We start from the raw sequence: 17,709 nt of genomic DNA, 5'->3' as shown, positions 1-17,709 counted from the left end.
CAATTTTCAGCTCTGAACCTGGAACAAAAAAAGCTTTCCAATTCAAGTGACCCCGAGCTTTGTTAAGACATCAAGAATGGACCCTTTAGGGGAATTCACATTCTCATACCATGTGATACGCAGACCACCATGATGTATGCTTCTAACAAACGGGTCTTGATACGCAACATGACCAATGTCTGCATCATCATCAGAAAAAAAGGCAAAAATATCAGACATCTTAAAAAAACACCAAATATCTATCTTTTTATTAGAGGTCAGGCTGAGACCGCTTCCGTATGAGCTGACGTGTCCGATGTGGGGCACGGGGCTGTGACACGTCCTATGTAAGACACCAATGGATATCAAACATCACAAATACCAGAAAATAAAAAGAGGTCAAAGTGGAGGGAATGGTTTATTACACCATATATCGATGTGACGGAGGGGGCTCCCCAGACCCAAATCATGGATCCAAAGGGCTCCCTAATCACATCATATATGACTGAGGACGGAGCAAACGTGGGCTGAAGACTCTCTGAGGTCAATGGATGAGATCTTCAAGAATGTAGGGGTTTAGGCTGGAGCGAGACGACCACATAGTGACGTCACGCACCAAAGGACAACACTCAATGCCAATGTGCCAAACCACGACGTCAAGATGTCACCACCCGCAACTCTACCATAGTGTCACATCCGGCACCAGCATTTCTCTATCAGAGTCGTCTTAATCCAGCCGTAAAATCCTATTCCTGACCTCCGGTCTCATTTCGGGCGTGTGGTGCCGCGAGGACATCTCCCACCGTCTTATAAATAGCTCTACCTTACAGGCAATGGAGATCCGGAAACATCCCATTTACTTACTTCTATTTCCAGTGACGTCATCTCTATATTATCAACCTACTTACATGTGGAAGATCTCTCAGAGGAACACGAGGGGTGTGGAACAGGTATTATACAGAGACGGCACACTATTCCCATTCCCACCTGGACCATTTATTAATATACGGGAATCCCCAGAATATGGCGGACTGGGAATGCAGATGTGGACATCTGGCCCTGATCCAACCTATACTCCGGAGTGACCCTCACCCTTCCACTCATATTTTGGTCCAGCAGGATGCGTCATGGGGAGGAGACGGCTGAAGTCGTAGTCTGCGGTTGTCTCCTGGTGAATCAACACTGACATATTAAGTAACTGCTAATTGCCTCAGCTAATGGGCCGACAGGGAAGCCAAGAGGGACCTGAAATCTCCGTGGTTGCCCTTATCAGGAATCTCTTGGCAGTTTGCACACGCTGTTATCCATTGCTCATATATCCACATTATACGTACTGTATGTCGGTAGAACCATCAGTGTATGGGATGTCCTGACTTTCCGCTGTCAAATGTCAAGGCAGAAAAAGATCCGGCAGTTCGATTTTAAAAAGAACCTTTCACCGGATTTTTAAATTTAAACTGAGCTCCTCCCCCAACTGCCGCTGCTCCACCCATTCTGAAACCGCTATTCTTCTGTGCCCCTCTGATCTAAAAATGTGCCCATTTCTCCTTTAACCGACTGGGCGTATACCACCAAACTTCTGTGTATACAGCCGTATCATGGTTGGCCATCTTCAAGGGAAGAAAAGCAAAAGCCCACAAAGAAGATCTGCTGTATACACTCAGCTGGTTAAAAGGAAATATAGGAATCTTTATTACTTTAGTTACAAGTACTGAGCACCCGAGCACGGTAGTGCCCGCTCATCACTAGTTACGAGTACTGAGCACCCGAGCATGGTAGTGCCCGCTCGTCACTAGTTACGAGTACTGAGCACCCGAGCATGGTAGTGCCCGCTCGTCACTAGTTACGAGTACTGAGCACCCGAGCATGGTAGTGCCCGCTCGTCACTAGTTACGAGTACTGAGCACCCGAGCATGGTAGTGCCCACTCATCACTAGTTACGAGTACTGAGCACCCGAGCATAGCAGTGTCCGCTCATCACTAGATACGAGTACAGAGCACCCGAGCATGGTAGTGCTCACTCATCACTAGTTACGGGTACTGAGCACCCGAGCATGGTAGTGCCCGCTCGTCACTAGTTATGAGTACAGAGCACCCGAGCATGGTAGTGCCCGCTCGTCACTAGTTATGAGTCCTGAGCACCCGAGCATGGTAGTGCCCGCTCGTCGCTAGTTACGAGTCCTGAGCACCCGAGCATGGTAGTGCCCGCTCATCACTAGTTACCAGTACTGAGCACCCGAGCATAGCAGTGTCCGCTCATCACTAGTTACGGGTACTGAGCACCCGAGCATGGTAGTGCCCGCTCGTCACTAGTTATGAGTCCTGAGCACCCGAGCATGGTAGTGCTCACTCATCACTAGTTACGAGTCCTGAGCACCCGAGCATGGTAGTACCCGCTCATCACTAGTTACGAGTACAGAGCAGTTGAGCATGGTAGTGCCCACTCATCACTAGTTACGAGTACCGAACACCCGAGCATGGTAGCGCCCGCTCATCACTAGATACGAGTACTGAGCACCCGAGCATGGTAGTGCTCACTCATCACTAGTTACGAGTCCTGAGCACCCGAGCATGGTAGTGCCCGCTCATCACTAGTTACGAGTACAGAGCAGTTGAGCATGGTAGTGCCCGCTCATCACTAGTTACGAGTACCGAACACCCGAGCATGGTAGCGCCCGCTCATCACTAGTTACGAGTACCGAACACCCGAGCATGGTAGTGCCCACTCATCACTAGTTACGTAATGTAATGTTCAAATTCTGATGACAAAGTATCTAATTACTATTCCAGGAGGAGCCTGGTGTCCCTTTCCAGAGATAAATATATCTCTTCACAGTTCTCAGAATGGTCAGCTGTGTATAACCCCACCTACACCACTGTACACATCATCTGCAAGCAGCCAATCAGTGCTCGGGCGTGGGGTTACACAGATTAGATGGCCTGCCTGATACAAAACACCTAGTCCTGCAGTGATAATCTACTACTCATAAAACACTGATTGTACTTAAACTACAAACTGCAGAGCTAGCTGGAATCAGCCTCTCTGTCCATACAGTATGCTGCTCTCAAAATTTAATAGCAAAAACCTGATGACAGAGTCTCTTTAAAATTAGCTGCCTGAGATTTGTTGGAAAGTTTATGGGGAACTGATGCTTGTACTGAAATTAGATTGTAATCATGGAGCTTGGTGGCTCAGTGGTTAGCAGTGATGCCTTGCAGAGCTGGGGTCTGGGGTTCAAATCCTAACAATATCTACAAGGAGCTTCTATGTTCTCCCCATGTTTGTGTGGGTTTTCTCTTGGTTCTCTGGTATTAGCCCACACTTCGGAGACATACGAATAGGGAAAGTGAGACAACAAGGCTACGTTCACCACAAAACTGCACCCTGTGGTCAGAAAAAACGTGGCCTGTGATCACAAAACGCACCCAAAAACACGCGCGTTTACCATGTGTTTTTGACAATGCATTTTTTTTTTTTATTATTCAATAGGTGAAAAAGTGATGGGCAGATCCGGACTGGTAAGTCCGACCCCCGCGGGTTCAAAGGTACCCGAGTGCCGGGCTAGACGCTCTGATAAGTAAAAATAAAGAAAAATTTAATAAACCGAGTGCGCTTTACTTAGAGTCACCAGCGAGCCTGTAACTGCTACCGCGGCCTCTCATTCACTTCCAGGGCCGCTCATTACCTTCATTGCATAGGCACTGCTTTCCCAGCCCACCGGCATCTGTGATTGGTTACAGTCAGACGCGCCCCCACCCTGAGTGACCGCATATCTCACTGCTTCCAATCACAGATGCGGTCTGCTGGTCTATATCATACAGGAAAAATAAATACATAAAAAAAAAAAATTGGCGTAGGGTTGCAGCCCCCAGCCGTGCGCTTATCTTATCTGTGTATCAAAATAAGAACCGCATGCAGCAAAAATAAATAAATAAGTGTGCGGTCCCCCACAATTTTGATAGCCAGCCAAGCTAAAGCCCGACAGCTGGGGACTGGTATTCTCAGGATGGAGAGACCTATGCTTATTGGGCCACCGCAGCCTAAAAAATAGCAGCCTGTGACATGTTCCATGATCGCGTGCTGTGACTTTAGATACAGCAGAGCTAGAATCGTTGTGGAACCTCGTGTGGATTACGTCGAACTTGCAGGTGTGTTTTTTGGGGTTAATAAAGTGGTGAAAGTGGGTGCTTTTTTTGTATTTTATTTCAAATAAAGGATTGTTTGGGTGTTTGTGTTTATTTCTTTTCACTTACACATTAGTAATGGGGGGGGCAGGGGGGGGTCTCAGATGCCTCCCATTACTAATCTAGGGCTTATTGGCAGCTGTCAGCAGACATTAATCCCTTATTACCCTGATTGCCACCACAGCAGGGCCATGAGGAAAAGCCTGGTAAAGTGCTTGGATTGTCGCATCTGTTGGATACAGCAATTCTGGGCGTCTGCAGGCTGCCATTATTAGGCTGGAGGGCCCAATAACTATGGGTCTCTCCAGCCTGGGAATACCATTCCCCAGCTGTCTGCTTTATCTTGGCTGGGTATCAAAATTGGGAGGACTCTACAACAATTATTTTTTAAATTTATTTTACTGCACGATACAAACTGGTGTCTGTGACTGGAAGCGCTGTCTCAGTATGGGGGCGCCTCTGACTGCAACCAATCACAGACGCTGGTGGGAGGGGGAATCAGTGCATATGAATGAAGGCTAATGAGCGGCTGCGGGATCATACAGCAGCGTCAGTGACTCGGTAAGTATGAAGCGCTTGCTCCTACCACTTTGCGCTGGATTCTGACCCTGGGTTTCTATGAATCCTCCCATCATTAGTGAAAAATGCAGGGAATAAACGCAAAAAGAATTGACATGCTGCAGTTTTGTGGAAGAAAAAAAATAAGCAACATGTGCACAGCAAAACTGAAATCTCAGACTTTGCTGGGGAATCAAATGCATGCAGTGTTGTGTCACAAAAGAAAATGGGGCAAAAAACGCAGCGTGCGCATGAGGCCTTAGGGAACTGCTGTGAAATCCCCCCCCCCCCATATACAAAGCCCAGGGGTGACTAAGCACCCCATTTATCTATGGAGCATTTCTATGTGTCAGAGTAATAAGGCACAGGAGAAATCTAAATAGGTTGTGGCATACCTCATCTTGTACCGATTGGGTCACAAAAGGGGAGATGTATCATTACTGGGGTAAAGGATAAGCGCAGCCGGCTTCTGTATGATGGCGTCTGACTATGACACTCCCTCGTTTGCACCAGTTTTTCTAACTCTCCAGTGCATTTTGGAAGCTCTGTTATTGGCTTTGGGCCACATCACAAATCTGAAGTGGAGGCAAACTGCTATATAAAATGGTATGTAGAGACAGAGACCCCGATTGCAGCGATGTGCCACTTACTGAGCTCTTTGCTGTCATTTTAATAAAATCAATGTTTTCTCTGCTGCAGATCTAGAAGTTATAGAGATCATTAATGTGCTGGACTACCGGCAGCACGCCAAGTAGTCCTGTAATGATAATCTACTGCTAATTAAACAGTGATTTTATTCCATCTACACTAAGCAGTCCAGTAGGTGACATCGCTGGAATCAGGATCTTTGCCCCATGTTATGCTGCTCTCAGATTAGGTGACAGATCCCCTTTATAGGTGTTTAATTTTGGGTTTTTCAGGAGTGCACTGCACCCCAGCCTCCTGGCTTCCTAAAGGGCAATTGGCTCATGAAGTCTGACACTTAAGAGGTTGTCCACTATCTTAGCATAGGTCATCAATGTCTGATCGGTGGGGGTGCGGCACCAGGCACCGATGATCAGCTGTTCTCGGTGTTGGCCGGAACTGATCCGTTATGGAGCTGGGACAGCTCTGTCTACTGGATAATGGCCGGGAACTGCACCTTCGCCCTTTACTTGAATCAATAGATAGTGGATGTGCAGTACCCGGCCATTATACAGTAGACAGGGCTGATAACTGATCAGTTCTGGTCAACACCGAGAACAGATGATCAGCGGGGGTGCCGGGAGTCTCTGGGGAGGAGAAAAACTACAGCTTGGTGTTTTCTGAAAATGGAAAACCTCTAAAAAAGAAAAAAAACATCAGAAAACATACTGATTAAAATTAGGTCTAGTTGAACACTAGGGGGATCTGCGATTTTATGGCCCAACATCAATGGGGCACCTGAAAACCCCCAATGCAATGGACTGACTACGGAGAACAGAAACCACAGCGTCCGCTGAATATTCACCTTTAGGGTATGTGCGCACGTTGCTTTTTACCTGCTTTTTTGCTGCTTTTTCTTCTGCGCTGTTTAATGCCAAAATGGATGTGTTCTTCTATTCAAGCAAAGTCTATGGGAATTTGGGTTTCTTGTTCACACTATGTTGTTCAAAATTCTGCCTTTTTGGGGCAGAACTTTGGTCAAAAACTCTGCTTTTCAAAGAAGCAACATGTCAATTGTTTTTGCCATTTGGGTTTTGCACTGCAAAGCTGAGTTTTTGACCAAAGTTCTGCCACAAAAAGGCAGCATTTTGAACAACATAGTGTGAACAAGAAACCCAAATTCCCATAGACTTTGCTTGAATAGAAGAACACATCCATTTTGGCATTAAACAGCGCAGAAGAAAAAGCAGCAAAAAAGCAGGTAAAAAGCAACGTGCGCACATACCCTTAGATGTGACCGGAGGAGAGAATCTTTACCTGGAAATCAGTACAAGAGAGAATACTCCACAGCTTTCCGGATTTCATCCGAGCAGTAATTTTCTTTTTTATGTATTTGTCATCACTTTAAGGCCAATGTCACACACCCGGCATTACCGGCTCGAGTGCGGACTGCGATGGCCGGGCCACCGGCTCGAGTGCGGACTGCGATGGCCGGGCCACCGGCTCGAGTGCGGACTGCGATGGCCGGGCCGGCTGCTGTGAAACCGGCGTATTACTACTACAGGAATATGTCACTTCCTTGAAGTGGAGTCCACTACAAACAGGGCACTGCTAAATCAAAGGGCTAAAACAAAAACAAAAACAAAAAAAACTACCAAAATGCTTGGCCATAGAAAAATTGCACAAAAAAAATTCTGTTTTGTTCTTCAAAATGTTGTGGTTTGCAAATGCCTCAAGTGTGTGAAGGGGGGGGCTTATCCCCTAACTGTTATATAACATTGCTGAAGGTCCGACCGCTGGGACCCTCAGTGATCCCGAAAACTGTGCGGATGCTCATCCTGTCCTCATCTTGGGGACTGCAGAGTTCAGTGCACGGCAGGTCCATAGGCAGTGAATGAAGTGGAGGCTGCGCACCCCAATCCTGTCCCACAACCTCCGATCTCAGAGGGTCCCAGTTGTCAGCCCCCCAGCGATCAGCAGTTAGCCCTTATCCCATAGAGGGGAGAACTTGCTCTAGTGGGTATCACCCTTTAATGCCTGATATTAGGATTAATCCGTTATATTACCACCACACACACATCTTCATGGATCTGACAGTCACCCTTTACATCAGCCCTCACAGAGACTCTTGTTAAAGGGAACCGGTGACCAGATTTGGGGCCTATAAGCTGCGGCCACCCCCAGTGGGTTCTTATATACAGCATTCTAACATCCTGTATATAAGAGCCCAGGCCGCTGTGTAGAACATAAAAATGACCGCCAGCATTGAGGTCCTGCGCAAGCGCACTACAATACTTTGATCTGCCCTGCTCAGGACCTGAATGCCAGCGCGAGTGTATGACATAGGACGCGTCATGCACCCAGGCTTCAGAAGAAGGAGGTCAAAGATGGCCGAAGAAGGAGGCGCCGCAGCCGGAAAAGGGAGACGCCCATCCGACCAGTCTGCACCGCACAAACCGTTTAGGTGAGTATTATAAAGTGATTTTTACGTTCTACACAGCGGCCTGGGCTCTTGTATACAGCAATCTAACATACTGTATATAAGAGCCCGCTGGTGGTGGCCGCAGCTTATAATCACCAAATCTGGCGACAGGTTCCCTTTAAAGGGAATCGGTCACCATTTTTGACCTCTTTATACTGTTAATACGGGCATACAGATAACAGAATGCTGAAAAATGTCATCCCTTTATATCTCATATCAGATGCCTTGTTGTTGAAATATCATCTTTTATCACTTTATGGGGCTGATGCTTCCCAGAAGATAACTCCGCCTCCAGAGCTTATTTTAAATAACACGAGGGTTACCAGTGTGATGGTCGCTCTCACTACAGAGCTGTATGTGAATATATGGGCTCATGTCCACTTGCATACCTCTTCTGATGCGAGAGCATCGGAAGCGATATGCTAATGACCCTCTGCTGCGGTGTCAGCCGAGGGTCATGTGACTGTGATGTGATCTTGAGATTGCATCACAGGAGCGGAGAAGAGGGAGGGAACACTTTCTCCCCATCTCCTTTGCTGCCTGTCTCTGCATGCACCGCACTGCTGTCTCATAACATGCGAGTGCAGTGCGATGTTGGGGGTGCACGAGCGGAGACTCCGTGCAAAACGCAGCATGCTGCAATTGCACCGAGAGCACGATTCGAGATAACAAAAAAAAAAATAGCAGAAGGACACTGAACCATAGATCATCATTGGTGTGAGTACAATCTGATTTTTTATCGGATCACACTCACATGAAAATCGCAAGTGGACATTTCTGCAGGTGCCTCTCAGCTTCAGCCTCATCTCACAGGCACAGTGTTGCAATATTGTTGCAAAACAGCAGAGCTCAGCGTTTGAAAGACAAATTTAATTTCTCCTGTTCTGCATCAGTTAGGCTGCTTTCACACCTCCGGTTTTTGCAATGCGGCACACTCCGGCATTTTGCAGGAAAATCGCAACCGGTTTTTTTTGCTGCCGGTTGCGATTTTCCTGCATAGACTTTAATTAGTGCCGCATGGCCTTGCGTTCCGTCCGGTTTTGCCGCATGCGGCAGATTTAGCCGATGCGGCGGCCGGATGGAACGTTGCCTGGCACGTTTTTTCGTGCGGCAAAAAAACCCGCATCGCGCCGCATTCGGCCGATGCGGCGCATTTTTCAATGCATGCCTATGGAGGCCGGATGCGGCAATAACCGCATCCGGCCGCCGCATGCGGTTTTTGCCACTGCGCATGCTCAGTAGCATGCCGCAAGCGGCAAAAACCGGACTGGCCGCAAAGGAAAAACGTATGCAAAGGATGCGGTGTGTTCACCGCATCCGTTGCATAGCTTGCACAGCCAGATTGAGCCGCAGAGCTCAAGCCGGATGTGTGAAAGCAGCCTTACCGGTCCCACACCGGTAACGCCCTTTTATTTAATATATAAGCTCTGGAGGCGGAGTCATTTTCCAGGCAGCATCCGCCCCATAGCCTGGAAGACCTCATTTACATAAAGTGATGAGGATTTTTCCCACAACAAGGCATCTATCACCTGTCTGCCCATATTAACAGTTTAAAAAGGTCACGGTGGTGACAGATTCCCTTTAATGATGATCTGCTGGAGTAAGGTTGCCACTGATCACACCACAAAGGTGCAACATCCTCAGTTGTAGAATGATTCATAATCTGGAATAAAACCCCCCAAAACATAGTTATTGGCAGCGCATCAGCCCATGTGATCGGGGCTGTGCTGCCAATAACAGAACAATCTGTCCCCATTGTTTATTAACCAATGTCTGCCGAATACAGTGCACAGGCGCTCTCTACTCCCTTATATTATAGGTCAGAGCCGGTCATGTGCTGCACACTATGATTCTGCCATGGCCGGGACTTCAACCCATGGCGTCAGACTCCGCAAGCGATACCACTTATTTAAACACATACACTGGAGGAAGGTGTGTAGATTTATGTGCTCCATGTACCAGATATGATTGGGCACCAGGAGGGGGCATCACACGACCTGTGAGGATATTAGCAAAAAATTAGGTTCTAAAAAGGGGTTGTACAGTGAGAAAAATTCGTCACCTGTCCACAGGATAAAGTATGACCTGCTGATCGGAGGAGGCCCAACCGCTGCGACCGATCAGCAGAAGTTCACATGACCAACCACCACTCCATCCATTCTGTGTGGGCTGCTGACCTCTGGACTTTAGCATTTTCCGGCAAACCCATAGAGAACGAACGGCGCGGTGGTCGGGTGTCTAACGTGCCATTCCAAGGGGTCAAACCCACTGATCAGCATGGGTCCCGGAGGGTGGGTCTGGGGAATTCAGACCCCACCAATCAGCAGGTCCCAGTGGGTCAAACACCACTGATCAGCACAGATCTCAGACCCCACCGATCGGCGCCGGTCCAAGGGGCTCAGACCCCACCGATCAGCGCCGGTCCAAGGGGCTCAGACCCCACCGATCGGCGCCGGTCCAAGGGGCTCAGACCCCACCGATCGGCGCCGGTCCAAGGGGCTCAGACCCCACCGATCGGCGCCGGTCCAAGGGGCTCAGACCCCACCGATCGGCGCCGGTCCAAGGGGCTCAGACCCCACCGATCGGCGCCGGTCCAAGGGGCTCAGACCCCACCGATCGGCGCCGGTCCAAGGGGCTCAGACCCCACCGATCGGCGCCGGTCCAAGGGGCTCAGACCCCACCGATCAGCGCCGGTCCAAGGGGCTCAGACCCCACCGATCAGCGCCGGTCCAAGGGGCTCAGACCCCACCGATTGGCGCCGGTCCAAGGGGCTCAGATCCCGATCATCAAGGGCCCAAAGAGGGTCTTACCCCATCGATCAGTGAGGGTCTAAGGGGGTCTTACCCCATCGATCAGTGAGGGTCTAAGGGGGTCTTACCCCATCGATCAGTGAGGGTCTAAGGGGGTCTTACCCCATCGATCAGTGAGGGTCTAAGGGGGTCTTACCCCATCGATCAGTGAGGGTCTAAGGGGGTCTTACCCCATCATTCAGTGAGGGTCTAAGGGGGTCTTACCCCATCGATCAGTGAGGGTCTAAGGGGGTCTTACCCCATCGATCAGTGAGGGTCTAAGGGGGTCTTATCCCATCGATCAGTGAGGGTCTAAGGGGGTCTTACCCCATCGATCAGTGAGGGTCTAAGGGGGTCTTACCCCATCGATCAGTGAGGGTCTAAGGGGGTCTTACCCCATCGATCAGTGAGGGTCTAAGGGGGTCTTACCCCATCGATCAGTGAGGGTCTAAGGGGATCAGACTCCACTGATCGGCGCAGGTTCAAGGGGGTCTTACCCCATCGATCAGTAGGTTACAGCTGTTTTTTCACCGGATGACCCCTTCAAAGTGATTTATAAACTCTGGCTCCCAGCCCACCCCTTTAAGCCCTTTTGCCGCCAGGTAAAGCCGCAGTGACGTCAACAGAAGACATCTGGGCGTTACAGATGTGTCCGCCATAGCAGCGTCACATGACCGGTAGCGAGCGTCACGTGACCGCGGGGTACAGATGTATATATTACCAGACGAGGCATCTTGCAGTCATTATTACCAGTGACCTGATCTCCTTAGTTCCTGATTTCTCAGTTTCTTTGGCTTCCTGCTGTCTCTGTAACGTCCCAGACATTCCCTTTAATCAGCCCCTATGAGAAGCCGCCTCTCGGCCATGACAGGACTCCCCGTCCCAGGAGGCCTCGGCCCAGCACAGAGGAGACCAGTCAGGGCAGAGGCCTGCATCCCGCCACCCTCCCCGGTGTCCGGGGCCTGTCCCTGCCGGGGTCACTCACACTCACCTGTCTGGCAGGGGATGGTGGTGTGGGCACTACTACTAATGTCCCCCCCCGCCATGGGCACGCTAGAGGGGCTGCTGCTCTGTGTTATACTCTCCACTAGCTGCGGGATGATCGCACCCTCCGTCGCCATGTTACAGGCACTCTGCGCGCTCCCGCCTCCCCCACCCTCCCAGGGACTGACCGCACCGGGGTGTGGGCACCTACGTCACGCATGACGCAGGCAGTCGCACGCACGGGCACTTATCTGGGGACTTCCCAGCAGCCCTTTCGAGCTGTGACCGGAAGTGAACGCGACACGTGACGGGACGTCACACGTTGCCGGCGGCCATGTTGTTTACTGGCAAACTTCATAATTCACTTCTGCCTGAAAACATTTGTTGCCCTTAGTGCCCAAATCAGCGCGGGGCCTCTACAGCTCCGTTTTTTTCCTCTTTATTTTCCTTTTTTTTTTTTTATCAAGAACCATAACTTTTATTTTTTTATTTTTCTATCTACATAGTCATATGGACTTTTTTTCGAGGGACGAGTTGTAGCTTTGAATGACGCCATTTTTATTATCTAACTAAAATAATGTGAGAAATGAGTGAAAATGTGATCCCATGGCTCCGTTCACCAACAAGAGACGGCTCTTTTGGATTCTAAGTGGATCTATATTAAATATGTGTTCAGGTGGGCTCAGTTTTATTTGCTGAAGCCACAACAATACTCTATAGAGGGCTGTGGGGGACATTATACTGGGGCTGTGGTGGCCATACTGTATAGAGGGCTGTGGGGACATTATACTGGGGCTGTGGTGGCCATACTGTATAGAGGGCTGTGGGGACATTATACTGGGGCTGTGGTGGCCATACTGTATAGAGGGCTGTGGGGACATTATACTGGGACTGTGGTGACCATACTGTATAGAGGGCTGTGGGGACATTATACTGGGGCTGTGGTGGCCATACTCTATAGAGGGCTGTGGGGGACATTATACTGGGGCTGTGGTGACCATACTCTATAGAGGGCTGTGGGGGACATTATACTGGGGCTGTGGTGGCCATACTGTATAGAGGGCTGTGGGGACATTATACTGGGGCTGTGGTGACCAAACTGTATAGAGGGCTGTGGGGACATTATACTGGGGCTGTGGTGACCATACTGTATAGAGGGCTGTGGGGACATTATACTGGGGCTGTGGGGACATTATACTGGGGCTGTGGTGACCATACTGTATAGAGGGCTGTGGGGACATTATACTGGGGCTGTGGTGACCATACTGTATAGAGGGCTGTGGGGACATTATACTGGGGCTGTGGTGACCATACTGTATAGAGGGCTGTGGGGACATTATACTGGGGCTGTGGGGACATTATACTGGGGCTGTGGTGACCATACTGTATAGAGGGCTGTGGAGGACATTATACTGGGGCTGTGGTGACCATACTGTATAGAGGGCTGTGGGGACATTATACTGGGGCTGTGGTGACCATACTGTATAGAGGGCTGTGGGGACATTATACTGGGGCTGTGGTGGCCATACTGTATAGAGGGCTGTGGGGACATTATACTGGGGCTGTGGTGGCCATACTGTATAGAGGGCTGTGGGGACATTATACTGGGGCTGTGGTGACCATACTGTATAGAGGACTATGGGGGATATTATACTGGGAGCTGCGGTGACCATACTGTATAGAGGGCTGTGGGGACATTATACTGGGGCTGTGGTGACCATACCGTATAGAGGGCTGTGGGGACATTATACTGGGGCTGTGGTGGCCATACTGTATAGAGGGCTGTGGGGACATTATACTGGGGCTGTGGTGGCCATACTGTATAGAGGGCTGTGGGGACATTATACTGGGGCTGTGGTGGCCATACTGTATAGAGGGCTGTGGGGACATTATACTGGGGCTGTGGTGGCCATACTGTATAGAGGGCTGTGGGGACATTATACTGGGGCTGTGGGGACCATACTGTATAGAGGGCTGTGGGGACATTATACTGGGGCTGTGGGGACCATACTGTATAGAGGGCTGTGGGGGACATTATACTGGGGCTGTGGTGACCATACTGTGTAGAGGACTATGGGGGACATTATACTGGGGCTGTGGTGACCATACTGTATAGAGGGCTGTGGGGACATTATACTGGGAGCTGTGGTGACAATACTGTATAGAGGGCTGTGGGGGACATTATACTGGGGCTGTGGGGACCATACTGTATAGAGGGCTGTGGGGGACATTATACTGGGGCTGTGGTGACGATACTGTATAGAGGGCTGTGGGGGACATTATACTGGGGCTGTGGTGACCATACTGTGTAGAGGACTATGGGGGACATTATACTGGGGCTGTGGTGACCATACTGTATAGAGGGCTGTGGGGACATTATACTGGGGCTGTGGTGACCATACTGTATAGAGGGCTGAGGGGACATTATACTGGGGCTGTGGTGACCATACTGTATAGAGGGCTGTGGGGGACATTATACTGGGGCTGTGGTGACCATACTGTATAGAGGGCTGTGGGGGACATTATACTGGGAGCTGTGGTGACCATACTGTGCAGAGGGCTGTGGGGACATTATACTGGGAGCTGTGGTGACCATACTGTATAGAGGGCTGTGGGGACATTATACTGGGGCTGTGGTGACCATACTGTATAGAGGGCTGTGGGGACATTATACTGGGGCTGTGGTGACCATACTGTATAGAGGGCTGTGGGGGCATTATACTGGGGCTGTGGTGACCATACTGTATAGAGGGCTGTGGGGACATTATACTGGGGCTGTGGTGACCATACTGTATAGAGGGCTGTGGGGGCATTATACTGGGGCTGTGGTGACCATACTGTATAGAGGGCTGTGGGGGCATTATACTGGGGCTGTGGTGACCATACTGTATAGAGGGCTGTGGAGGACATTATACTGGGGCTGTGGTGACCATACTGTATTGAGGGCTGTGGGGGACATTATACTGGGGCTGTGGTGACCATACTGTATAGAGGGCTGTGGGGACATTATACTGGGGCTGTGGTGACCATACTGTATAGAGGGCTGTGGGGACATTATACTGGGGCTGTGGTGACCATACTGTATTGAGGGCTGTGGGGGACATTATACTGGGGCTGTAGTGACCATACTGTGTAGAGGACTATGGGGGACATTATACTGGGGCTGTGGTGACCATACTGTATAGAGGGCTGTGGGGGACATTATACTGGGGCTGTGGTGACCATACTGTATAGAGGGCTGTGGGGGACATTATACTGGGGCTGTGGTGACCATACTGTATAGAGGGCTGTGGGGACATTATACTGGGGCTGTGGTGACCATACTGTATAGAGGGCTGTGGGGACATTATACTGGGAGCTGTGGTGACCATACTGTATAGAGGGCTGTGGAGGACATTATACTGGGAGCTGTGGTGACCATACTGTATAGAGGGCTGTGGGGACATTATACTGGGGCTGTGGTGACCATACTGTATAGAGGGCTGTGGGGACATTATACTGGGGCTGTAGTGACCATACTGTATAGAGGGCTGTGGGGACATTATACTGGGAGCTGTGGTGACCATACTGTATAGAGGGCTGTGGGGACATTATACTGGGGCTGTAGTGACCATACTGTATAGAGGGCTGTGGGGACATTATACTGGGAGCTGTGGTGACCATACTGTATAGAGGGCTGTGGGGGACATTATACTGGGAGCTGTGGTGACCATACTGTATAGAGGGCTGTGGGGACATTATACTGGGAGCTGTAGTGACCATACTGTATAGAGGGCTGTGGGGACATTATACTGGGAGCTGTGGTGACCATACTGTATAGAGGGCTGTGGGGACATTATACTGGGGCTGTAGTGACCATACTGTATAGAGGGCTGTGGGGGACATTATACTGGGAGCTGTGGTGACCATACTGTATAGAGGGCTGTGGGGACATTATACTGGGAGCTGTGGTGACCATACTGTATAGAGGGCTGTGGGGGACATTATACTGGGAGCTGTGGTGACCATACTGTATAGAGGACTGTGGAGGACATTATACTGGGAGCTGTGGTGACCGAAAAGTATAGAGGGCTGTGGGGACATTATACTGTGAGCTGTGGTGACCATACTGTATAGAGCAGGGGTCTCAAACTCAGCTGGGTGTATGGGCCGCATATAGAAAAAAAAAAATGAGGGGGGCCGCATTATTTGCAGGACAAAGTGAACATTTTTAATGAATCCATGTTTTTTTTTCTATACATCTTGGATCACTTTTGTAAACATTTTTCGCTTGTTTATTATAACAAATGTGCACTTTTTTTGTTAAGTTTATATACAGAAAAGCATTTTTAATGTAAATAAAAAAAGTCATGCTTTAGGATTTTTATTTTTTTTTACATTTTATCACCTTCTTGTAATTGTTTTACAATTAGCAGCATCATATAGTAATCTTAGTCAAAATCTTGTAGTAATGTGCCCATCCGTGTGCCCTGTAGTAAGGTGCTCATCCTTGTGGTATTCTGCCCAGTAGTATAGTGCCCATCCTTGTGCCCTGTAGTATTGTGCCCAGTAATATTGTTCCAATCCTTGTAGTATTGTGCTCATCCTTGTAGTATTGTGCTCTGTAGTATTCTGCCAATTCCCGTAGTATTGTGCCCATCCCTGTAGTATTCAGCCCATCCCTGTAGTATTCAGCCCATCCCTGTAGTATTGTGGCCATCCCTGTAGTATTCTGGCCATCCCTGTAGTATTCTGCCCATCCCTGTAGTATTTTGCCCATCCCTGTAGTATTCTGCCCATCCCTGTAGTATTCTGCCCATCCCTGTAGTATTGTGGCCATCCCTGTAGTATTGTGGCCATCCCTGTAGTATTCTGCCCACCCTTGTAGTATTGTGGCCATCCCTGTAATATTCTGCCCATCCTTGTAGTATTGTGGCCATCCCTGTAGTATTGTGGCCATCCTTGTAGTATTCTGCCCATCCCTGTAGTATTGTGGCCATCCCTGTAGTATTGTGGCCATCCCTGTAGTATTGTGCCCACCGTTGTAGTATTGTGGCCATCCCTGTAATATTCTGCCCATCCTTGTAGTATTGTGGCCATCCCTGTAGTATTCTGCCCACCCTTGTAGTATTGTGGCCATCCCTGTAATATTCTGCCCACCCTTGTAGTATTGTGGCCATCCCTGTAATATTCTGCCCACCCTTGTAGTATTGTGGCCATCCCTGTAGTATTCTGCCCACCCTTGTAGTATTGTGGCCATCCCTGTAGTATTGTGGCCATCCCTGTAGTATTCTGCCCACCCTTGTAGTATTGTGGCCATCCCTGTAGTATTCTGCCCACCCTTGTAGTATTGTGGCCATCCCTGTAGTATTCTGCCCACCCTTGTAGTATTGTGGCCATCCCTGTAGTATTTTGCCCATCCCTGTAGTATTCTGCCCATCCCTGTAGTATTCTGCCCATCCCTGTAGTATTCTGCCCATCCCTGTAGTATTGTGGCCATCCCTGTAGTATTCTGACCACCCTTGTAGTATTGTGGCCATCCCTGTAGTATTCTGCCCACCCTTGTAGTATTGTGGCCATCCCTGTAGTATTCTGCCCATCCTTTAGTAATACGCAAACAAAAAAAAAAATCTCCTCACCTTTCCTCCGTTCCCTGTGTGCCCAAGATCAGTACTTGCAGAGTTTTGGATGCAGCATGCTTCAGCTGCGTCCAAAACCCTGCTATGTATGGTAAAAGCACAGTGGGCATGGGATTTCTAAAAATCCCATGCCCACTGTGCGTGTACGGCCCGCAGTGAAAACGGAACTGCGGTGTAGCTTCCAGAGGCCGCAGCATGTGAATTTATGCTGCGGCGTCTGAAGCGTCCTCCCTAGGCAGAGCACAGCGAGGAGACCGCAGCGGCCCGAACCCCTGATCGCAGGCACGGGCAGCTGCGATCTCCTAAGGAGTAGACTTGCGGCCCCGCCGATCAGGACGCGCTGTGTCCAGCACGCAGCGGGTCCTGAACTTGAGCACGTACCTTACCTGCTTGTCGCGGCCCGTGATGATCGCGGCTCTGTGCTGAGGGTCGGCGCCGGCAGGAACTTCACTGTATTTGAATCCATTTGCGGTGCAGCGCAGAGGAGCTG

At 49.7% G+C, this 17,709-nt stretch overlaps 1 protein-coding gene across 1 annotated transcript in view; it reads right to left on the bottom strand.

Moving 5' to 3' along the window:
* Nucleotides 1–11,784, bottom strand: part of KRCC1 (lysine rich coiled-coil 1) — a 64,417-nt gene extending 52,633 nt beyond the window's left edge. Inside the window, exon 1 of the mRNA XM_075346705.1 lies at nucleotides 11,609–11,784. Coding sequence (XP_075202820.1) covers nucleotides 11,609–11,738 — 130 coding nt within the window. The 5' untranslated portion in view covers nucleotides 11,739–11,784. The remainder of the gene's footprint in view (nucleotides 1–11,608) is intronic.
* Between the last annotated feature and the right edge of the window lie 5,925 nt (nucleotides 11,785–17,709).

This window comes from Anomaloglossus baeobatrachus, chromosome 1 (assembly GCF_048569485.1).
Source record: "Anomaloglossus baeobatrachus isolate aAnoBae1 chromosome 1, aAnoBae1.hap1, whole genome shotgun sequence".
Lineage (NCBI taxonomy): Eukaryota > Metazoa > Chordata > Amphibia > Anura > Aromobatidae > Anomaloglossus > Anomaloglossus baeobatrachus.
This window is presented reverse-complemented; position numbering and strand designations above follow the sequence as displayed.